This window comes from Conger conger, chromosome 3, assembly GCF_963514075.1.
Source record: "Conger conger chromosome 3, fConCon1.1, whole genome shotgun sequence".
NCBI lineage: Eukaryota > Metazoa > Chordata > Actinopteri > Anguilliformes > Congridae > Conger > Conger conger.
In genome coordinates, this window is record NC_083762.1 from 60461104 (window position 1) to 60486047 (window position 24944).

At 44.4% G+C, this 24944-nt stretch overlaps 1 protein-coding gene across 7 annotated transcripts in view; it reads left to right on the forward strand.

The window, feature by feature from the left end:
- LOC133123801 (zinc finger E-box-binding homeobox 2-like) overlaps window positions 1-23492 on the forward strand; it is a 75341-nt gene extending 51849 nt beyond the window's left edge. For 2 of the 7 annotated variants that reach the window (XM_061234363.1, XM_061234366.1), the window contains 8 exons: window positions 4863-5132; window positions 9364-9432; window positions 11325-11516; window positions 12255-12469; window positions 14741-14849; window positions 15181-17183; window positions 18701-18881; window positions 21292-23492. In XM_061234363.1, coding sequence (XP_061090347.1) covers window positions 4863-5132; window positions 9364-9432; window positions 11325-11516; window positions 12255-12469; window positions 14741-14849; window positions 15181-17183; window positions 18701-18881; window positions 21292-21872 — 3620 coding nt within the window. In that variant the 3' untranslated portion in view covers window positions 21873-23492. The remainder of the gene's footprint in view (window positions 1-4862; window positions 5133-9363; window positions 9433-11324; window positions 11517-12254; window positions 12470-14740; window positions 14850-15180; window positions 17184-18700; window positions 18882-21291) is intronic. The other 5 variants (XM_061234365.1, XM_061234369.1, XM_061234367.1 and 2 more) reach the window with 4 other exon arrangements.
- The last annotated feature ends 1452 nt before the right edge of the window (window positions 23493-24944 follow it).

Consider the following 24944-nt stretch of genomic DNA (forward strand, 5'->3'; position numbering starts at 1 on the left):
GGGAACACATTCTGTGTGTTCCGTTGACTTTTTTTCGGACCAGCGTTTGTGTCCACAAGGATTTACTTAGTTACGTAGTTTGGCAAACTTGGAGAAGACTTGCCTGAATCTTTAAAGTTGATTGGACTTTTCAAAGGCCGGCTACTGTTGACAGAGGCAGTGATGGGAACAAAAGAGGCTCCTAGAGAGATTGTTACTCTTAAAAAAGACATGGTTGTTTCTGTTTTCTACTATGCTCTATTTTCTATACATTACATTTTCTACGGGGAGAAACAAGAACCATTCATTCATGTACCCATTCATTCATTTAGCTTATTTTGTTTATGCATTTATTTGCTTGCGGGTGTCTTTGTGTAGTCCACAAACAAATTTGGTCTCATTTGGCTCTTGTCCGGGAGACATATTCTACAGATTCAAAGGGCTCAGCATTCAAAGGCTTTTACTGTTAAAGAAATCAAATGTGAAGAACAGTAACACTGCCCATTATTAGAAGACAGAAGTACTTTCAGGGGCTATTAAGCTTTTTTTTTGCCTTTCAGCTATAAATGATTTAAGATAGACTTCATTAGCTTTTGGAGACAAGACCCAGTGTAACGGGAGAAGAAGTGTCCAAAGGATTTTCTTTTCTTTGTTTTTTGTTTCTTTTTTGAGGACAAGAAGTACTTAATCGGCCTCTTGCTCTTATCGTGGGAACATCAAAACGATGACTCACACACCCTCCTGCAGCCTGCCATTTTGGAAGGTGCCAGAGTCATTGTAATCAATATACTGTCTGTTATTATCAGCTACCCTCTTTAGTCTGATATCTGACAATGTAATGCAAAAGTCATCAAAGTCTTAACTAAGGAAGGTCTATGCCTGATATTAAGCAGGACAGCAGCAATTATAAATGTCACACTAATTATCTATAGCATTCAAATGAAACAAGGCGCCTTTTATTTACTTGAAATCCGGGGAGTGAAAGGAAAGAGAAGAAAAATCAAACAGGTAGCATCAGTCAGAAAATGTCAGAAGTAATTGCCTTTGTTGGATGTGACACTTAAACTAAGGGAAGAAAAATGGAAAGTGTCAGATGTAGAGAACTTAAGAGAATCCCGAGAAGTAAACATTAACATCTCTTTGTCTGTCGCCCCCTCAGACGAACACAAAAGATTGACTAGAGCAGAGGTAAGGAACAAAATGGCGTCCTAGGCGACATTAGCAGGTTGGAATTACTGCGATGGGGCAGCACAATGGGACGTGGGAAGCCGCCGCTCTTGGTGTCTGTCAGAGACGTCACCGAAACAATGGCGGTTTCTTCTACTTTGTGCTGTGCGATTGTGCTGAAAAAGTTGCTCTTGACTTCTTTCTTTAAAGCGGATTCTTAATTAAAACAGTCCCCGTTGCTTGAATGCGTACAACAAAAACAACCTGATTACCTAACGTTCAGTAGACCCTCAAGCTTTAGTTCTCAGGTAAATCTTGGTGTTTCTGTTACCAACCGGAATGCTGTGCAGACATTAACTGGGATTTCTTGAAATATGATTTCCCTTATTTGAAATCTGAACAATATTTCACGGCAAACACCGCTGAATCTCTGGCATTCCCGCAAGGCCGTGTGCTAGTGGGCTTGTCTAAAAAGTACAAAATAATATTTGGTTGGTGCGTGTTAAAGGTGAGGCATATTACAAAAATAAGCGCTGGAATCCTGTGGGCCCGTGTATGAAACCTACTGATCCTGGACTGGTGTCTGGCTTTGGCCTCGTTTAAATGAAAATGGACTCGGGCTGTGGTTCCAGTCGCCTTCGTCTGGAAAATGGAGATGTGCTGCTTGACCCCGACGACCCACAGATAAACAGCGCAAGGCACGGCTTTTGAGCGAGAGGTCACAGTCTCCCTGCGTTTTCTGCAACTGCAGCAGTACTACAAAGCGCGCATGCAAAAGGCGAGAATGCCCACAGAACCTCAACCCCGTCCAGCCCCCCCCCCCCCCACACACACACACAAACCAGAATAAATCAATACATATTTCACAAACTCGGACTTCTTCCAAATTCTAAATATCAGATGCGCACCGGTTCAACATGATGCAGTCTTCAGGCATATACTTCTATTTAAAAGCTGCCACATTTATTTTTTTATTTCTTTAGTGATTTATTTATTTTTATGAACCTTTTATATCCTTGAGAAATTAGTACCATGCCAAGACAAACTTTAGTGTTGTTACAAATAGAAGTGTGTTTCTATTTTTATAGCTGCAGAGTGATTCCAGCAGGATGGAGACTGTTTCCACATCTTTATTAGTTTAGGTACGCTGGATAATCGAAAAATCCATTCTAATCTGGCAGCAGGTTGATGCACAGATTTTCACGCAGGTTTTGGACTGATTGGACCACTGAGTGACTTATTTACTTGTTATTTGCTGTGATTGATAGAGTGGGTTTTGGGAGAGTAAGGGGAAAACGGCGTGCTTAAACTCCAGGCATTGTCACTATTATGAGACACAAGTTTATTTCTTGCTCAGACTTTCAATTCTTGGAACACCAGCAGTAGACTCTGATCAGTCGTCCGTTCTCTCTCCTTTTCTGCCTCTCTTATCTCTCCTCCCCTTTCTGTTTCCTACATCCCTTGTTCCTTTCACCGCCCCCCAAATACTGAAGTCAAAGCCGGTGTGGACGGTCATGTTTTATTCCGAACGGCGTACTGCTAAAGCCGAAAAGGCCAAAAAGGCCTTTTTCCGAACAAAAACTTATTTTAATTCTCTCCTCCTGGTCCCGTCTCTGTGCACATTTTCCTCCACTGATCTGTTTTTTCAGGAGCAGGACCGTCCATTCTCTTGGCTCCCTTTCCTTTTGTTGCCTGCACCCCCCCCCCCAAAGCCCCCGCCGTCCACACCCCCCCCTCCCCAGAAACCATAGCAGAAAAGGAGTCACCCACACGTTGCTAAGAAATGGTTAAACCTCCATTACTACTGGAGGAGGGGGGGGGGTCGGGGGTGGCGAGAACACAAAGAGAAATAATATAGAAGCGCATTATCAATTGTGCTAAGGTATACGTGGACCACACAGCAAGTTTGAACGTCTCACTTTCTTTGGATTTCCTTTCTTTTTCTTTTTCTTTTTTTTTTTCTATCTCAGAGGGCATTACCCGGCCTGAACTTGCCTAAACCCTTGTGGTCACACCTCTTGAATAGGTTTTGTTTCCCTCGTCAATTGGTATTCAGTCCAGGTCAGCGGATTCGGCTCGCTCCATCTCCACGGCCGTTTTCATTTTAATTTGCACCTGTTCCGCAGTTGTTGGGAAAAGGCAAGTGCAGACAGTGGATTATACAAAGATCATATTATCAACAGATATATGCAGCGCAATCTTTGTGTCCCTGGGATAACTTGTCCAAAAATATAGCCTTTTTTTTTTTTTTTTTGCCTTCTTCTCAGAAAAAAATTAAGATATGACTAAAAGTTCAGAACCCGTCAAACCCCCCCCCCCAAAAAAAAACGGAAAGTATTTGAACATAAATACGCCGAACATTTTTAGCCATGTTCCTCTTCATCCTGGGCTGGCTACAGTCTCCAGAGATATTGCATTTGTTAACGCTGAAAGCAATTGCTTTATTAGGCGTACCTACGGCTTGAAATGACCCTTAAAATCGTCTGTCCTTTTTTTTCCCACCGCCTAGACTTGAGAGCAGTTCCCATGATGTCATTCCACCAGGTTTTTTTTTTCCTCTCACTGTCTCTCTCTCTTTCTCTCTCTCTCTCTCTCTCTCTCTCTCTCCCCCGCTCTTTCTCCACGTACGTTTCTCTTAAGTGTGACGGTAGCGGACTTGGCGGCGCGGCGCGCCCGTGTGCCGAGCCGCGTTTCTGCGGCCGAGCGAATGTCTCCGTGTTTATTGCTTTAATCTCTCCGGCGACTCGCTTAAAGCGGACAATTTATGTGCCGGCCCTGTAGGCTGGAGAGTCCTGGGAGGGCTGGCTAATTCACAAACAGCAGTCTCGACCGCGCTCACAGACCTTATTTACGGGGCCTCCCGCTTTAAGAAAAGCCGTGCGCTTGCGACGGGGAGTTGAAGCGGACTACAACCTGAGTTCATTTTGTGTTGGCCTCCCTGGCGTGATATTTCCTTCATTTCCATAACTCTTCCAGGATAAAACACGCAGTACATGTGGGGGAAAAAATTGTTGTAGATGTAAAAGTTGTAGATGGTCATTGTTTCTTCAAATTGGTGAAAGCAGTTGGGCTAAGACTCGGTACTGGTACTTGCGGCATAATTCATCACCTCTGGTGATAGGTGCCTGGTTGTCTGGAAAAGTTGGGTAGCGCCCTTTCCAACTTAATTAATGTACCATAATGAAAATTAATGGCGATATAAACCTTTTTTTTTCTCTTTTTTTTTGTAATGTGAGTTATGTGCCAAACACTGAGCAAATATTAAAACAGTGCATGCTAGAAATCGGAAGCCTGCTCTTGGACCAGATTCCCTGAAAGGTGCAGCTCGTTGGCATCTGAGACAGTTTACTGCAGCTGACAATTAGAGACTATTTTTATGTCTCACCACAATGGCGAAACGACAGATCCCAGTTGGGTTTTGGGTGAAAATACAACCAGGTCTGTAATGGCGGTGGGGAGGGGGGGAGGGGGGGGGGGGGGGTGGTCAGAGCTCCTGTAAACCCACCCCCCTTCCCCCCCAAACAAAATGCCCCCCCCCCCCATCTGCTATTGGTGATTCATTTCCACTTATTAACTCGCTGTGCAGTATGTTGAAAGGGGAAATATTAAAATGTTATACTTTTAAAAAGTATCTGAGCTCTGAAATGGCTGTGGGGGGGATCAGAGAGGGTAGGACCGTGGTGGCTGACGTTGTTTTTTGTTTGTTTTGTGTTCTCCAGCAGTGTTGAATTACGAAAACGTGGTGGACGCGGGTTCAGAGAGCGAGGAGGATGACAAGCTGCCGGTCTCGGAGGAAGAGCACGGCCTGCTCAACGGCGAGAGGGCGGAGGGCAGCCCGGCGGGCGTGCCCAACCTGGAGGCCTCGCCGCGGGCGGGGCAAGCGCCCGTGATGAAGGAGGAGGAGGACGAGGAGGACCTGAGGGACAGCCGAGCGGAGCACATCTGGCACAACAGCGACGCCTTGCGGGTGTCGCTGGACGGCAACGGTGAGTGGCAGCTGCCCGGCATCTATGTCCCACTCACAGTATTATTCACTAGATGTTTGGAGGCATTTCATTTTTCATAGATCATCATGGGTGTCATGAACTAGACTTGAGTCTGTGTGGAGACATATGGTGATGTGATGGGTAAGGCTGAACCACGCCCATGTCTCTCTCTCTCTCACACTCACACACACACACACGCACACACACGCACACACACTGCATATGCTGGCCAGCCTCAGAAAAATGCTTCTTGGGGATTTGTATATCATGAAATGACCAATTGGAAAATGCATCATTCATTTCGAAAGAAATTCCTGAGAACTGCGTGACTAAACAACTTTACTCTTGACTGCACATTGTTCAGAGATACAAGGTACGGTTTCTACACGACTGACTTATTAGATCTCTTCATTTATGTTGCTGTTTGCAACAAGCAGGTATTATTGGCTGTCTTATATGTTGCCCCTCCCCCCCCCCCCTTACAAAAAAATTGAAGAAAAAAAAGCTGTGCTATGCGCAGCAGGAGGAAGGCAAGCTCGCGAAGGCAGTCGTGGGTGCTTGAAAGATAAATACTTTTAATTAGGGGCAGAGGATAATCATTAAAACAGGCCAGGCAGCTGCAAGAGTCATTAACAATCTTAAATGAAATTTTTATTTTTATGATGGCCATTTGCATGTATAATACGACTCGATGATTCTCAGAGTCCTGTGACAGAAACAGAATGTGGCGGGTGTGCTCCTGTGAAATACCCCCCCCCCCCCCCCCCCCCCCCAAAATGGCTCCCCCCCACATTTAAACAAGTCGCTATTGGCTATTCATTTCTGCTAATGAACTAGCTGGGCACTATGCTGAACGGGGGAAATATGAAAATGTTATACTATGGGAAAAAAAAGTACATTTAGTGAAAAGAGTTTGATTTGGGGGATACCATTAACATCATCATTATCGTCATCATCATGGAAGTCCTTCAAAGGTAGCCAGTGCTGGACACATCTGCCACATTTGCTCATAATTAAAATCATAAAAACAACAATTTGAAAATTTGGGCATGTGCTTTGATATTAAAGCAGTGTAGATGAGCAGGCGCTCGTTTCATACTGTAATGGCTTATGAAAACACGCACGCACAGTGCTGGAGCTGTGGTTGGACTGTGTTGTGAAGCAGAGTCAGGACTAGCGCTTTTCTCAGGCCCTGATACGTTGCACTGTATTTCTGACCGTTCACAGCACGTCTTGATTGATGGCATTGACAACAGAACTGTGAGGCATGTAGCCACTTTTATTTATTTTTTTAACATGGTGCCTCACTGTCTACCCTGATGCCTCCAGCACATAGCTTTAGCCTGAGATAAGCTTGTGCTGAGCTCGCTGGATGCAGTTTCGTGTCGGGAAACGTTCCCGATGTTCACTTTCCCCCACTGTGGGGCAGAGCAGACTCCACGCACTGGAAGGCCCGTTGCGTTATTTAAAAGGAGGAATTTTTATACCGGTCACCTGCGTTCTTCCTTAGCCGCGGCCCTGTTTTTCTTGCGTTTTTTCTTATTCAAATATTCTTGAAGGAGTCAGAAATGGGGAGGGACCGCTTGTTTTTACTGCCCTCTGCTCCAGAGGTAATGGGCTATGAAAAATAGGAACGCTTTCAAAACAAACTGGATAGATGACGTTAAGTAAACAGGCAGCACTGAAGCAGACGAAAGGTATTCTGGACTCCTACTGAGCCAAAGCAGAAAGGGGAATATTTCCCTTTGGTGGGTGGGGGCCTTCTTTATATACCAGTCTGATTTATCAGGTACAGACAGGGAGAGCCGACATTCGGATCTCACCAGGCCTTTGCTTGAAAAAACAACGTTCCTCAGGCCCATGGGAGCCAAAGCCTCTGGACAAAGAACTTTTAAAATGGCCTAAACTTTCATCCAGGCCTCGAAAACTGAAGAGAGATAGCAAGCTTAGTCCACCGCCTAGTGGAAGGATTCTCAACGTCCCTTCAGCGCGGAAAGCAGAAGTGTCCTTTCAAGTAAAATTAAATAAATGAATTAATACAATTTAAAAAGGGAAGGAGCGAATAGACGTTGTGGTCAGGCTTACCAATAACACGAAGACAAAAACCTGCCGTTACCGTTTTCTACCGTCGTTCTGTTTTCTAGGAACAGAAGCGAAAGACAAACGAGCAAGCAAAAATATAAGAGTAGCATTGCGCATGTACCGCGTGTGTGCTGTGTGTGCCGGTTTCTGGGGAAAACGGAGCGATGTTTCCAGTGTGCGGGTGATGTGTGACTGTCTGCATTCCACCAGTGTGACTTCTGTTATGTTGCTGAAGGGCAGTTTCCTGAGAGCGCGGCCTTGCGTCGATGTCATTGCCGAGAGACACTCAAAAGCCTCCGCGTAATCAAAATGCAAAATGGCTTCCGAGCGTCTCTTCCCGCGTGGCTCGGCATCGTGGGGGGAAAGCGTTGTACTTTTCGCTCCACCTCTGCCACAGGGCCCGTTCAGCTATCTGCTCGGTGCAGAGGGAAACCGAGCCCTCGCAGAATAATTACCATGTTTCCAAGGAACCATGAAAACAACAAAAACAAAAAAAACCTCAAGATGAACAATCCAGTTTTTTTTTCTTTGCATAAATTGAAACTTCATTCATAAGCAGAAGCAAAGCGTATTTCACTATCACGATGTTAAGTTTGCCCGTCAGTCAAACCGCATCAGTAGTTTGCGTCGGAGGATGTGGTTGGTACAGTTTGATAGTTCTGTACGGTGTTGTACTTCTGATAATATGCAATGCGCGTTTAATGTTAAAAGGATCGGACGTCGGGTGTTTAAATGCCTTGGCTTGCGGCCCGTTTTGTCTGCTGTGCAGTTCTAAAAGTTAGTTCTTGTAACTGGTGGTGAGGCGGAAGGAAGCCTGGCGCTGTTACTCAAACGAGGAGGGGGGGAAAGCAGGGCCGCGTGCGGGCGTTCTCTCTGTCCTCCCGCCCGCACACACGCTCGAGGGGAGGGGGGGCGAGAGGCGGCTTGTTACACTTGTGACCGCCGAGCGGGAATCACATGAGGGGCCGAGAGCTGGGATGGCCAAATTTACAGCGAGCCTCAGCCTTCACGGAAATACCTTTATTTAATTTCCAAAGCCGGGCGGAAGAAGCAGCGGAGGGGGGAGCCCCCCTAAGTGAATTGTCTGCGCGCACCGCCGACAGTGCCCTCTTGTTAGCCGCGCCCAGAGAATTCCCCCAGTTGTCACTAGCTGTTGTGTCTTCTTGTTTTACGAGGCGGCCTGTCGGAAAACTCTGTTTCTCAGAGCCTTACCTAGGCCAGTGTGCTGTGGAAAGGGCCGTGGTGTCCCCTACCGTGCATATTACAGCAAACAGCACAGAGCTTAAAAGATACAAGCCCGGTGTGTGTGTGTGTGTGTGCCTGTGTATGTGTATGTGAGTGTATGTGTAGAGTTGTGTGTGTTTGTCTATGTGCAAGTGGGAAATTGTGTGTAAGTGTGTGTGTGTGCGTTTCGGTGTGTGTGTATAAGTGTGTGTTTGGGTGTGTGCGCATTTGGGTATATGTATATAAGTGTGTGTGTGTGTGCATGAATGTGTGTGTGTGTGTGTGTGTGTGTGTGTGTGTGCGCGCCTGTGTATGTGAGTGTATGTGTAGAGTTGTGTGTGTTTGTCTATGTGCATGTGGTAACTTGTGTGTGTGTGTGTGTGTGTGTGTTTCGGTGTATGTGTATAAGTGTGTGTTTGGGTGTGTGTGCATTTGGGTGTATGTGTATAAGTGTGTGTGTGTATGTGTGTGTGTGTGTGTGTGTGTGCTCTCCTCCCCTGTCAGTCTCAGCTCGCTGCATTGTGTTGGAGGGGGAAAGCCAGGCCCCTTTGTGCAGTCTCCCAGCTTTGATTGCTCAGGTGGACAGGCTGTGTTGAATTAATTTGTCCATTCGGGGAGGCCTGCTCCCAGGAGTGAGAGACAGAGCTTTTCTCAGCGCTTTTTCTCCCGTGTTTAAGGCAAATAAGTCTCTTTCTGGTGCAGACGATAGCATTCATTAAGCACCGCAAACAAAGGCAGGCCAAGCTGAGGCCAACCAGTCCCTTCATTTCCCCCATCTTCTCTCAAGGCCTCATTGTAATCCCAGTTTGCTTGGTACACTCCGGCACTGACCAACCCCCCCCTTCTCTCTGTCTCTCTCTCCCTCTCTCTGTCTCTCTCTCCCTCCCTCCCTCCCTTCCTGTGTTCTTCCTATTTTTTTCCTCAGATGAAATGAAGGATGGGTATGACACTATGGGGTCTGAAGCCACTCTTGAGTCAATTGGAAACGGAACAGGTAAGCCAAATCCAGAGTGTTTCTGTGTGTATGCATACGTGTCTGTATGTGTGTTCCTGTGTGCATGTGTGTGCTTTTTCAGTCTTGGTCCTGTTTGAAACGGAGGAACAAAGTCATACCTGCCATCTTTAATAAAGCAAACTGAACAAATACCCACCTACCAGCCCTTTTGGGGATACTTTTCTGCACCATGATGTCATCACTGGGGCTCCTGATTGGCTGTGCTGTCTCTCTGATGTCACTGTGGCATACTTGTCCCTCCTCTGTTACTGCCTGATCCCTCGCCCCCCAAAAGCAAAAGCACTGCGTCTTCTTTTTTGGAGACTGTTTAGTTTCCATAGAAATAAATATCAGTTAATGCTCCGTCCGGAATATGAAAACTCCGGGAAGTGATGCAAGGTTCTGGTTCTGCTTTTGCTTCTGTGGGTTTTATTTTGGAAACAGATCATTAGCATAGCTTTGCCATACCACCCAGGTGCGGTTTCATCAAGGTAATTTCCCTAAAGTTACATTTTGTGCTAAATTTGACCTGTTTTGTTCATCAAATTCACCATCAAATTTTACTACACCGAGTTATTGGACTTTCTGCTCTGAATCATAGGCACAGACCTGCTGCCCAGGCCTGACAGAGATTTTTAAGTAAAAGTTCCTTTTAATGAGAATGTAGGATGTAGCCCAGCTCTAGTTTACTAGTGAACCACACAGCATAGAAAATCCACTGACGGACTGACATTTTCAAGACTTTTTTTTTTTTGCCAGTGACACAATCCACTGCTTTGACCTTTAACAAATTGGTACGTAAAATGTTTACAACCTTACAAAACGCAAATCCTCGAGTTTACCTTTGCTCCTCTGTGAGGAAACAATCAAATTAAGAGCTAGCTAATAAAAATAAGTCCAAATCGTATAAAATGTAGCTCGTAATGTTTTGATTAATTGAATAACAAAATGGCTGCCAGACGCACGGGAGGCAGAGAGAAATATCCACGGTGGCAAGATTACAGTATAATGAAAACAGAAGCGAAGTTTAGCAGGAGGGGGAGTTTTTTGGGCCGTAATCTGTATGCGCCAATGAGGGTCCGTAATTTCCTGGCTGACGGTTGTGGGTTTTTATTAGCGTCGTTTCAGGCGTAGAGTAGCTATCTCCCTCCTGCAGCTTTGGGTTCCGTGAAGAAAAGCAACCGTACAGTACATTCTGAGGCACAATGGGTGTTTTTGGCAGTTTAAAAAAAGTATTTCTTCTTCTTCCTGCAGAGTTTACATTCGGTAGCATTGTAGCACTGAGCATTTGAGTTGTATGTTAAGCTTAATTTCTTAATTTCTACATTCTTCAAGCAAATGGAGAAGGTAGTTAGGACAGATAGACAGATGGACTGATAGAATACAAGTTTAGTAGAATAGCGTTGCTTGGATAAGTGCTTGGCTGTCAGGCTGAGACTAAAGATTCAGAATTTAAGTAGCACCACCATCAAAATCCAGTTCATTTAAAGTATGACAAGGGAAATAAGAGACAATATTGGCGACTCAGACAAATCTGATTCCGCACTACATTTGTAGTGTAACTGATAATATTTTTATTGTAAAAATGTTTATCTTTGAAAGCTTTTCCACCGTTTTCGATGGTGCTCTGCCGAAATGAAATCGTATTTCTCGGTTTAGCGGCCATTATGTGACAAGACAACACATTAACTTAGATGTATACTTCCACAACTACTGCCATAATGGTTTTCTCAGCATGCCTTCTCACGTTTAGAGCAACCTGTTTTCTGTGTCTGTTATGCCACCATTGTATGGTGTTGGGAAACAGCCATATTTTATTCTCTCTCTCTCTCTCCTTCACCCTCCCTCCCTCTCTCCCTCTGCTCCTTCTCCCTCTCTCTCCATTTCTTCAGTCAAGAATGTTGATTGCACTTCGGAGCTGGAGGAGTTCTTCAGCAAGCGGAAGCTGGAGGAGAGGGAAAACCACGGTGTCAGTATTGAGGAGTACCTGCAACGCAGCGACACGGCCATCATTTACCCAGAAGCCCCTGAGGAGCTGGGCTCTCGGCTGGGCACGCCCGAGGCCAATGGCCAGGAAGAGAATGGTAAGAATTCCGGGAGGGGGTGGGGGTGCATGAGGGAGGGGGGCAGCTGTTGGGTTCACGGATTCACCGGATGCCTCCGAATTTACCTTTGGACATCGAGCAGCAACAGCTGTGCGGGAGTGAAATTGGATAGTCCGCCTCCGTATTTCACCCAGGAAGAGGGAAAAGGGAAATTAGATGAAATTGGGTGGAATGGGGTGGGATTTACGAGACATACTTTGGGAAAGTGTGATTAACGGAGCTGTGGAAGCTGAACAAAGGCAGAATGGAGGATTTTAAGAGTGATGATGCTTTTATAACGAAGATTATTGGGGTTGTACCAATACACATTGCATACCCGCCTTGAAAATGTCAAGTGAGTTGAGTATCACCAACTTCCTGGTTAAGACTGGGTATGCAGTGCCATTAACCCACTGTGTATTTGTACCATTATAAACCCGGCCCTGTTATGAAAATAGCTGTTGTGCTCACAACCTAATGAGTTCTGCTGACTCAGACTTGTACTGACTTGTCCTGAGTGCGTGGGTGTGTGTATGTATGTGTGTGCCCATGTGTGTGTGCGTTTGTAGACAGGCACTGGTGCCAGGCCTGTACACGATGGCACTCGGCAACATGGATTGCGGAGATGCCTCCCAAACCACCCTGGGCTGGCTGCTCGCTCGCCCACTACCGTCGATATGGCAATCGCCTGCCAATCATTTAACTCACAACCCCCCCCTCCCCCCTCGCCCTTTCCAGACCTACCGCCCGGAACACCCGATGCATTCGCCCAGCTGTTGACGTGCCCTTACTGCGACCGGGGCTACAAACGGCTGACATCCCTCAAGGAGCACATCAAATACCGTCACGAGAAAAATGAGGAGAACTTCACCTGCTCTCTGTGCAGCTTCTCCTTTGCCCACCGCGCCCAGCTGGAGCGTCATGTGGCCACGCACAAGCCCGACCGGGAGCAGGTGAGAGGCCGCGGCGCCGTCCTGTCTTACTTCCACACGCCCTCGCCGGACCTGGGTCAAATACGTCATTATTTCGGGTTCAAATACTTTTCTGTGCTCGATTGATCTTTCCTGGTGCAGTTGAGCCAACCAGGAGGACCAGTGTATTTCCCAGGTTCCAAGACACCAGACACAGAAAAGTATTTGAATCGAAATACATTACGTATTTGACCCAGGACTGAATGGTAGTTATTTGACTGAGATGTGGAGGATGTTTGATGGCTGGCCAGATAGAGGTCCGCCTATCTCTGGATGAAATGATCATGGCAATTTCTGATAACAAAATTAAATTATTTAACTGTCATTTAGTCTTGCTTTTATCATCAGTTCAGGCTTGCTTCTCAGAAGTTGCTCCTCCTTATTTCCCCAGTCTACAAGATCATATTTTTCCAAAGACAGTTTTTTAAAAGCCTCATGCCTTTGTATTCGTCTGAAAAAGTTTATATCACAACTTTTACAAGAATTAATAATAGTTCTGCGACGGTAACTTTATATCATGAAAAAGATGCATTATTCCTCACTTCTACTAATGTAGATTTGTTTTAACTCAGAAAAGTCAGGATTGTTATTCTTTCTCCATCTGTATCTATACCTCGAGCAGAATTCTGTGCTTCTCACCTTTTTTGTGTTGTTAATTACATTTAGAAATCAAGTTGTTGCTCACAGTGTAAAAAAAATGTTAAGCACTTAACACATAAATAGGGACTTCAAACCCTTTAACCAAGCCATAAATACAGTTTGCTCTTTGTACCCTTCGGTGGTTTATGTTTCCTGAATGGAATTTGATTTTACATCTATTTGGACTGTGTACTAGCATCTTGCTAACAAGCAGCTTCACACTGCATTCTAGAGATTTGAAGCAGACCATATGAGACAGGAGTGAATTTTTTAACAAATATCATTTTAGCAAAAAAGCAGTAGCTTAGATGTTTCTGGGCAGCCATCAGTGAAAGCTTTGAAGACACTAATGGAAATAGGAAAATTATTTGAGTGAGTTAGTGAGTTAGAAGTGAGTTACAAGTCATTGGCGCTAATTCCCCATGCATTAGATGAGGGCTACGGGACTTTCTGACATCATACTGCAGAGCAATAGGTAAATTGAATTGCAGGCCCCTTTGCGCACTAGTGGCTTTCCCGGTTTGCTAGTCGCATTCAAAACGTTATTGCATTAATGGCACCATGAATGAAGGCTTCCAGCAGTACTCACGGGGGTGTAGGGGCGAGGGACAAATAGGGGGGTAGGGGGGAGGTCGAGGGGGAGGGGCTAAACTGGGGGAGGGGTGGGTAAAGCAGCTGTTGCTGGTTGTTTATGCAACTCGACAGCACACAAACGACGGGGTCCCGTCCCTGGTCCCTTTCGCCTGATCTTTGAAGGTGGCTGCTGCTGTTTGAACAAACCCTCCCTCTGTCTGGAGAAACACCATCTGTCTCTCCAGGAATGTGGGCTGAGCCAGCGCACCCCAGCAGTTGTCAGCCACAAAATGGGGGGGGGGGGTTGCAGGGGGGGGGGCGGGCATCTACGGCGCTGAGAGATCTTTTGTGTTTTCCTAACCGTTTAACATGCTCACCTCCCACTCTGAATTAATCGCATACGCCCAGAGTGCGGGGCGTTCGCTCGCTGCGCCGCCACTGTTATATGTCGCCATCCTTGCTGTCATTACCACCGGAGTGTTTTGATTGCGGTGGCCTTGTTTGAATAGTACATGTGAGGGCAGGTACCTATATCTAGATCCAGTCTACATGGTGTTGACCAAATTCATCAAAGGGACTGATTGGTGATTCATTTTGCTACTTTTTAGGGCATTGTTACCTCGCCTTACTTACAGCCTAGTTCTGTCTTTCCAAAGCAGGGACTGTAGGGACTGTAAAAATATCAGAAATTTCTCTTAGATCTTGATTAACCCTGAAATGAATTCAAGTTGATCAGCTTGTTTTTCCTAAAGAGGGGAACTTTGTTTTCAGGTTTTATTTTTGCTACTTGTCAAATTCCATAGGACCCCTGCACAAAGAAGAATAAAAAAGGTGTCCGTTTTAACTGTATTATCATAACCGCACTTGTTCTTTCTCACTTTCTCACTCAGCATTTTTTTTTTTCAAGAAAGACAAGGTGTTCTAAAACAATTTGCACCATTTGGACAGCTCTTTCACAGTAGTGCGATTGTAGTTATTTGCTGAACTCTTTGCTGTGAAATGTTCGCACAGAGCTCTCACAAACACTGTTTCTTTCCACAGCACCAACTGCTGACCCAAGGGGCTGGCAACCGCAAGTTCAAATGCACAGAATGTGGCAAGGCCTTCAAGTACAAACACCATCTGAAGGAACACCTGCGGATTCACAGCGGTGGGTAGCAAGAGGGCTGGTGCGCTCCTTTTGAATATTCATCGCCTCAATTTGAATGTAGGGTGTACAAAATCGATCGGATTAGCATTTCTTTTTAAATTCCACCCACTGTCAATCAGTGAGTCACTCTTTGTCGTGTTCCCAGAATATCTCTTCTAGTTTGTTAAATGAGAGGAATATTGTTTTAGAAGATTAACTTTTTTACTTCACTTATTACTTGGGTTAGTTATTTATTCATTATTCTGTATATTTTTGCTAACTACCCCCAAAGAAACTGCTTTTTGAATATCAAATTAATAATAGTTTTTTTTTGGTTTCTTTCCCTCCCCAGGTGAAAAGCCGTACGAATGCCCAAACTGCAAGAAGCGCTTCTCCCACTCGGGCTCGTACAGCTCACACATCAGCAGTAAGAAGTGCATAGGCCTCATCACGGTGAACGGGAGGATGCGCGGCGGCGTGAAGCCGGGGTCCTCGCCCACCTCCGCCTCCTCCTCCCCCACCAACTCCGCCATCACCCAGCTCCGCCACAAGCTGGAAAACGGCCGGCCCCCGGGCCTCCTCGACCAGACCAGCCACCTCGACATCAAGACCGAGCCGCTAGACTTCAACGACTATAAGCTCATGTTGGCCTCCCACGGGTTCGGAGGGATGCCGGGACACTACGCCAACGGGATGGGGAGCAGAAGTCCACTGGGCATCCATGGTACAGCCCAGAGCCCCATGTCCCACCTGAGGATGGGCATGGACTCACCCCTGCTGGGCTACCCGGCAATGGGGAACAACCTGAGTGAGGTGCAGAAGGTCCTCCAGATTGTGGACAACACTGTGTGCCGGCAGAAAATGGACTGCAAGCCTGAGGACATCTCCAAGCTGAAGGCGTACATGAAAGAGCTTGGGTCCCAAATAGAGGAGCAGAAGCAGGATCTGATGTCCGCTGGCGGTCCTCCAGGTGCACTTCCGGTGGTCAGTCCCAACGGCACCGCCAAAAGCATCATCGACTACACGCTCGAGAAAGTGAACGAAGCCAAAGCCTGTCTCCAGAGCCTGACGGCGGACTCCAAGAGAGATATAAGCAACATTAAAAAGGAGAAACCCAACCACGTGCTCGACTTTGGCATGGAGGACAAGGCGCACGAGAGCAGCATGATGTTCACGCCTTTTTCTTGCCAGTATTGCAAGGAAACCTTCCCTGGTCCAATTCCCCTGCACCAGCACGAAAGGTACCTGTGCAAAATGAATGAGGAGATCAAGGCGGTTCTGCAACCAAACGAACCCGCCGTGCCCCACAAACTGGGCGGGATTGGCGAGAAGCGCCCCTTCCTGCTCTCTTCCATGCTATCCGAAAAGGGGATGCCGAGCCCCCTGCACCCCTACCGGGACCACATGTCCGTGCTCAAAGCTTACTTCGCCATGAACATGGAGCCCAATTCAGAGGAACTACTGAAGATTTCCATAGCAGTCGGCCTCCCTCAGGAATTTGTGAAAGAGTGGTTTGAGCAGCAGAAAGCCTACCAGTACACCACCGCCAGGACCCCGCCATTGGACCGGAACAATGCAGAAGTAGTCCTCGCTGCCACCAACTACACCCCTATGAAAGACTCCATGGCGGCCAGGTCGCCCGTGTCTCTGGTCAAGCCGGCCGACCGCATCACTTCACCCTCCATCGCGGAGCTCCACAACAACGTCAACAACTGCGATGCGCCCCTCAGGCTTTCCAGAACCATCCAGCTGGCCGGCAGCAAAGCGGCGGGTGATAAATTGGACCACTCCAGGAGTAACACTCCATCCCCTTTGAACCTTTCTTCCACGTCTTCGAAAAACTCCCACAGCAGCTCGTACACTCCCAACAGCTTCACCTCGGAGGACCTTCAGGCTGAGCCCCTGGACCTGTCATTGCCAAAACTCCTGCGGGAGTACCGGAGCCTCCCGTCCTTGAAGAGCAGGCCCAAACACAACAGCGTTACCGTCGACCACAACGGCATGCCCTACACTCGAGAGGAGCCTTTGAACTTAGCCTATCTCAAGAAGGAATTCACCGGCTCCATCAACGGCAGCGGCAACGGCCATAGCCACAACCTGGACAAAAGCACTAGCCCCATGTTCGGCATTAACCCCTTCAGCGGGAAACCCATGTACACGTCACTCCCTCCACAGGGGGCATTCTCTCCGGCCACTTTCATGCCCCCGGTGCAAGCCAGCATCCCGGGGCTGAGGCCATACCCCGGGCTGGATCAGATGAGCTTCCTACCACACATGGCCTACACTTACGCGGCCGGCGCTACTTTCGCCGAGATGCATCAAAGAAGGAAGTACCAGCGGAAACCAGGTTTCCAGGTAAGTGAGACACTTGTGGGTTGAAACCTTGAAGCCTCTGTTTATTTTTTGTTTTAGTTTTTTCTTTTGGGAGGGGGGGGTTCTCATTCTACTGATAACTAACACTCAGAGTGTGAAGCATCATGTACAGGTAAGCATCCACCTATAGTGCAGTAGATGAAGAGGCCCACTTGAAGGAGGATCTAGGGCTCATGATGACATGAGATCCGCCAGACTCTGTTGGGGTCGACACCATCAAGTCGCCAGTTGTTCTATTTTCTCCTTCTGTGGAATGAAAGGCACGTATCACCTTCAGTGTCGTTTTCAGTCCGGTTTGGTTTCTCCCAGGTATCAATTAGTGCAAACCGAACGGGCGAAAGCACGAGTTACCCGGCTAAGGGGTCTCCCCCTACCAAGTCGAAGATCAGACCGCCTCCACATCGCTATGGCATGTTTCTTTTTTTTTGGTGGAACAACCGAAGTGTGTTTCAATATATGCAGATGAATAATGCACAGGCTCCAGTGTTCATTACTGTTAAATGCTGAGGGCTGTTTAACATAGTGGAATCCATTTCTTTAAAAAAAGAATAATAAAAAAAATATTAATAATGTTTCCAATGCTAAGCTATTAAATTAGATTTAAAAATACAGCTACAGGCGTTTGGCTCAAATTGATTGTGAAATTACAGTGTTCTGTTCTTAAAACCGGAATCATTGTGAGGCTGGAGCAAGTGCTTCTAATGGGGGCATTGGTGCTTTTCAATTTTGGCCATTTAGTGTACCTCTTGATTTAATCACTTGGAGTTGAAGGAACGAGAAGGCTGTGGCAATATGCATGGCCAAGACCTGTTCTCATTATTGTGACCTTACAGTAATATCATGTTTTTTTCCCCCCGTTAATTTACCTTGGCCTCTTGTGTTAATCTTTTTTTGTGAAAGAGGAATCAATAAACTAAATTTAAATTCAAATAAATGGAATATGGAAATATTAATGATATTCTGAATATGGCCTCATTCGTAATGAGTGCTGGAGTTTTCATATAGCCTACTTATTTCCTAATTGGGGAACATTTTTTTTAATCTTGTAACCTTCCATTTCTTTTTTTTACCAGAATATTGTATTGTATGGGTGTGTGTGTGCGTGTGCATGTGTGTGTCTGCTTGTATTTTTTCCATATTCTGTGCTTGTAATATTCTTAAAACACATCATACAATGGAATCCATAACTCCTTTACACACTTTTGAAAAAGATGTTTCCCAAATACAAAGCTTTTTTAAGGGGTTACATTGATCTTCATAATGACACCACAGTATCCCCTATCCCTATGGACCCTATATTTGAATATTTTTCTAGATAAGCTACTATACATCGTATAGTTTACTTCTATCCAAAGCATACTACTTGGCACTTAATGAAAAATGTGGTATGTAGTGTTGTTAATGAAATAGGACATTTACTTAACAGAAGGTGTCTAATCGTAGGTGTCAGGTTTGTATTGAAAAAAAACAAACAAAAAAACAATCTGGTTATCTTATAGGGGGAGCTGCTTGATGCAACAGCAGACTATATATCAGGCTTGGAAGATCTGACGGACCCTGAGTCCTGTCTGTCCCGGAAGAAGATTAAGAAGACAGAAAGTGGTATGTACGCGTGTGACTTGTGCGACAAAACTTTCCAGAAGAGCAGTTCCCTTCTAAGACACAAATATGAACACACAGGTATATACTGTTCCAGACACTTTATTTTACCCCATGCTTTTTCCTCTCTCTTTGTGTTTTGTGTTACGTAACCCTTTGTTTCATTTTGAATTCTTTTCCGACTTCTTTTGCTGTTTCTTTACGTTCTTTTTCAATTGTTTGTTCCCTTAAAGGGCACCGAGGGTATTTCTCTGAAAATGAAAGTATCACTCATTATTATGTCCATTCATAAATCAGTATGCACTATTGAAATACATACAGTTGCCTTCAGGAATTCACTGCAATTCACTGAAAATGCGTAAAAAAAAGTAAATATGCATTAATGTGGCTCGCTAAATTGAGCAGTTCTTTTCAAGGCTAAATTAATATTTTTGAAACATCCAATCAAGCATTTGGTTTCATAAAATGTTTAATCATGAGTGACTTCTTCCAGAACATTTAGCTCTGTATCTTTTCAGAGAGGAACCCAAGGTGCTTTTTAAGCCCAGAGTTCTAACATGTTTCTTTCCTGGTGACAGGAAAACGCTGATATGCTTTAAATCATGTAACAGCAAAATAAGTTGAGTGTACGGCGCTACAGTGAATCGACCTGGGTGCCCGTGACCCGTTTTGTCCACAGAACATACCTGTGCTCATTCTGTGCTCATTCTTCTCCAGAATGAGCACAGTGGAATGGCACTATTCCCTTTCAGTTCTGAGAGGAAGCAGTCAGAGAATTCATTATGAATTCAAAATTTTACCATCAAATATCAATGCATGCACGGCATGATAAAGTATTCCCATCTCATCTATTTAGAAAATGTGTCATTTTTGTAAGTGGTTATTATTGTTTTTATTATTATTATTTATTTTCATACATGGGCAGGATAGGTAATTGGATGGTGAACAGTTTCAGATTACAGGGATGTATATCCTGATAGAGGCAGGTGTGGTTGGGATATCGCGGTTCAGTGGGAAGGTTGAGAAAATCTCTGGCTGTGCATTCTCAGTCCGTTCCCTCAGGTGCCATTCTTTGACCCCTCCTTAATAAGCCGGAGGTAGCCGTGAACACCCAAAAAGGTTATCTTCCTTCCTTTGAGTTTAAAGAGAGAGGCCTTCACATTTTCCCCGAAATAAATGATCAGTACTTGAAGGTGAGATGAGGTGGTGAAGTTTGTCACCACATGCCAAGAGACAGGAATTTTGGATTGCAATGTAATAGTCCCCCCCCCCCTTTTATTTTTAAATGTGCAGCTATGTTTCATAGGGTTGCATCATCTGTCAGTTGCATTTTCACTATGCACCAGACCAATGGTCAGGGAGGAATCTGCTGTCTCCTGTATTTTTACATTTTTTGGGGTGGGGGGGGGGGTAAGAATTTGAGAATGGTAGCTACAGAAGGTGTGGAGGGCATTCCAGGGCTATTCACAGACAGGCCAGATGTGTGTATGTGCTTGGGTGTGTGTGTGCACGTATGCACACAAGTTTCTGTACATGTACGTGTGTGTGTGTGTGTGTGTGTGAGTACGTGCAGGTGTTTCTGTATGTGTATGTGTGTGTACGTGTGTTTGCATGCGTAGATGTGTGTGGCTGCTTGTATATGTGTGGGTGTGTATGTTGGGGATTTTATCACAAACAGTTTGAAATGCCAGTAGAGACACACTGGACTGTTATGAGTGTCAGTCAGGCTGCTGTATTTCCGGATGTGCTGAGCTGTAGTATATCTAAGGGCTGGGAAGGGGGGGTAGCCCCTCCTCAGGCATGCTCCACAGCCACAGCCAACACCCTCGTAGGGGGGCTTTTACTGAGTAAGTTAATTCAGAGCCATGATGTAATGAGCTCGCGCTCCAGTGGCTCGACCCACCCCTGGTTTCACGTCGCATGTCGTGGCATCCCAGACATCTCAGTATGGAGAGCACTGTTCAGACAGCCCGGAATAAAAAATGAGCCTTTCTACCCGCGAGTAGCTTTTGACGCCGCCGTAGTAATTAACTGATTCCATTTATTATATTTTTATTTTCCTCTCACAGCTTTTCCATTATTTTGCGTTTGATTTAGTACCTTTTTTTGGGGGGTTACATTCTTACAGTGTCGCACCTGTGCTTAAAATACTTGTTTGTGACTTGATACATCCTTGTATAAGGACTGGAGGGAAGTTGAAACTATGGACACGGTGTATTGGCTGTGTTGCATTTTGTTTGGATTTGTGTGTAGCCCGTTCAACGGGCACAGACCCTGAATTCTGTTTCTAAATGGAAATGTGACTTGTTGCATGCTGCTTATTTTTTTTGTTTTCCTTTTTATCATTACCCTATTGTGTTTGTCCTTTGTTTCTTTTCTTCTTTCCTCTTCCTGACATTGTCATTTTAATTTTATAATTGACTTATAAAATAATACATTGGTCTAATGTCTTTTTTCCTGTTTGTTTCCCTCTTTCTTTCCCCCCCGTCAGGTAAACGGCCACATCAGTGCCAGATATGCAAGAAGGCGTTCAAACACAAGCACCATCTTATAGAGCATTCGAGACTGCACTCCGGGGAGAAGCCGTACCAGTGCGACAAGTGCGGCAAGCGCTTCTCCCATTCCGGCTCCTACTCCCAACACATGAACCACCGCTACTCCTACTGCAAGAGGGAGGCGGAGGAGCGGGAGGCCGCAGAGAGGGAGGCGCGGGAGAAGGGCCACCTGGAGCCCACGGAGCTACTGATAAACAGGGCCTTCTTGCAGGGCATCAATCCTCAGGGCTTCTCCGACTTGGAGGACCGGAGCGACATTATGAGGGACGGGTGCGAGGGCGGGGCCAGAGAGCGTCAGACGGAAGTGGAAGGAGCGTACGCCAAGATGGGCGGCGGGCGGCGGGACGAGGAGTTCGAGTTCGAGGAAGAGGAGAGCGAGATTAAGAGCATGGACACGGACCCGGACACGCTGAGGGACGAGTTGGACAACGCCGAGCACTCGATGGACGATAGCTCGGTGGACGGGAAAACGGAAACCAAATCAGACCACGAGGACAATGTGGAGGACGGCCTGTGATTTAACTACTGCGTTCGACGAAAAAAGCTTCCCACTTTTTTTTCTTTCTTTTCGTTTGTCGGTTTACTCGTTTGTTTGTTTCTGTTCTCGCTGTTGTTATTTCATTTTTTTTTTTTCGGTAGTATTTGTTACCTGCTTGGTTTCGAGAAAAAAAAACACGCTGCTGTGTTTAATCTGTACGTGCACGTGCCTGAAGCTTCTGAGAAGCTTGTATTGACGGACCGGGTTTGGGGAGGGTGGAAATTCTGCCGAGAGAGATATTGATTGAAGTTTGAGTTGTTTTTGGGAGGGGGGTGGAGGCGGCTGGGATCGTTTAAAAAGCTGCGATATGCAACAAAATGGAAAAAAAGAAAAGAAAAAATAAAGAAATACATTTTAAACAGTGTACAGTATTAAGGCCTAAAATATGTGTGGTGCTAACATTCTAAAACCATGTGTTTCATCGTATCTATAGCACAAACTAGCCACTTGTACAAATTGCACTCTGCTTCTATTATCACTACGAAAATTTAAAAAAAGTATTGCTTATGTATATTTATACAGCTTTTTAAAAAAATACAGTAGTGTTTGCACTACAGTTTGTCAGTATTATTACTTATCTACAACTTAATGTGTTGTCTAGTTTGCCCTTTTTTCAGGCCAACTAACCACACTGTTCTAGGCCTCAGAATTTGTATGAAGGAACTTATATAATACCAGTGTGATTTTAAGATATTGAAGTCTTAAAATGTGTGTGAAATGAAGGTATAAAATGGCATGAAGACTCAGAGGGAAGAGCAGTGTGTACAATGAAGGAGAAAGCCTTTGTAAGGTGGTTTTTCAATAAGAAGAAGCCTTATATGCAAACCTTTTAATCCGTGTGTTTCTGCAAGTGCCATCCTTGTATAGTGTAATGGAAGGTGACGTGTGTTACCTGAACACCAGCTCCAGTATTACAAAATAGTTCACCTTGTTCTTTGATGCACCCTTGTCAGTATTAGACAGCAGTTCCTTAGTTTACATGTTTGTGCAATTTTCTGTATTTTTTTTTCATTAACTTTTGTCAGTATTACACCAAACCTTTTTTATTTTTTCTTCTTTTTTTGGAACAGCAACAATTGCATTCATTTTATTTGTAGGTTAAATAACATTTTATTTATGTGGCTCATTTTGTATTTCCTAATTTTATTTATTTCATACTGTAGTGTACAGTATAATAGTTCTTCAATATATAGATATATTTTAGTAAAAAGGAACATGGCGTTGACGATTGGAGCAGATTTTACGTAAAGAGAACATTTATTGTGTTTTGAAACATTAATTGTGAAATGCAAATTTTCAATTTTGTTATATTAATTGTTCTGTTTCTTTTATTTTCCAGTTACTGGAAATTCCAAATTTGGGATCTTTTGATACAATATTGTGAAAACACTGTATTTTCAACTGAAAAAAAAATAGAAAAAAATTCCACTTTCTTCATTCTTTAGCTAAAAATGAAGAGGGACTGTTAAAATACAATGTATGTTACCATGAAAGAAAAGAAATGTTTCCTGATATGTCTTTGTAAAAGTATTATTGAATTTTTAATTTGTAATTCTTTCTTGGAAATGACCATGCTCGAATAAAATTAGCCAAATTTAACACTTGCGTTTCTGTTGATTTGTTAAAAAGCACATTACTTAAATCTGAGTGAATACCTGAATAGAAGTTCAAAGTTTATTCTATAACGGCAGTTTCATCATAACAACAATGTACACCTAGATTAGGAACACACTGACCTGTTTCACTTTATTGATAGAAACGTGCTTCGTTTTCTTTTTGGATTATAATTTCTGTCCGTTCATACGACTGAACTATGAATCAACAATCAACAAATGATTTCATTTTCACGTTTCAGATCAAAAATATTTATCAAAGTACTAACAAATGACATGAATCCAAGATTAAATTACGGAAAAGATAGTATTTGAAGATAAAAGGCATTCAGTACACATTCAACAAATTTCCTAGACATTTGAACAGGACATTTGGAATTAAAACGGTAAAAAAAATGGCGACGTATAAAATACTTCATGAAATTTATTACACACAAAGAAACTGCATAGAAAAGCGCTTTGTAGTCCAATTTAAGGTTTATAATGAACTCTTCAATGGTTACACTGAAGGTGTAGATTAAACACTACCAAAAGGCAGAGATAAAAGGCTTGCGAGATGCCAAGCAGCACGTGCTTTGCACGTTTTTATTTTGTATCCTCATGCCATGTGAAATCTTAACCTAATCACTGATATTTTAGCAGATAGCAGGGCAAACAGACATTAACATACTTACGGTAAACGAAAGATACCATGTCTTGACAACTTATAATGATGTCAAAGTTTGTTGCACTAAAATACAGACAATGGGTATGGTACAGTAAAATAAATGTCATCTATTTGAACAAATTAATCAATAGCAAGGGGTGGCTGAGACTAACACACGGTGTGCCAACAATATTTTATCGTTTTGGACGGGAATCGGTGCAAGCATAAATTCGTTATGCATAAACATTATGAGTGCTGATATTGTTGCGAGGAAGGTTTCCTGTGATTTCGCTCAAGATTACTGGGGTAGACTGGAAACGTCAATGGCCGCGTTTCCCGAACGCGTTAAGAACGTTCTTAAGCTAAGAAAGTTCTTAAGGACCTTCAATTAATAAGTACACGTGTTTGTTCATACACCCTCTTTACATAAACGATGTAAAATTGAAAGTAATCCACGTCATTAAAGGAGTCTACTATCAGACAGCAGATGTCTGAGGACGGCCTCCAAGGTAGGTTAAACAACGCAGAAACATGACACGCCCGCAGTACACTGAGAAGAGGTAGAAACACACAGAGCCCACAAGAGACGTTAGGAAATGACACATTAATTAAACTAATTACTGTAGATAATTATTTAAATGTCATATTTTTTTACGGTGGAGAGAAATAAACCGGGAAGTCTAAAAACCGTTTTCACTGGTTTGTTTTGAGTCATTACAAGATAGATAGCCTATCTTATAAAGGCAGATGGAGTCTTCTTGTCATCCAAATGGGAAAAAGTTGACAGTAGCA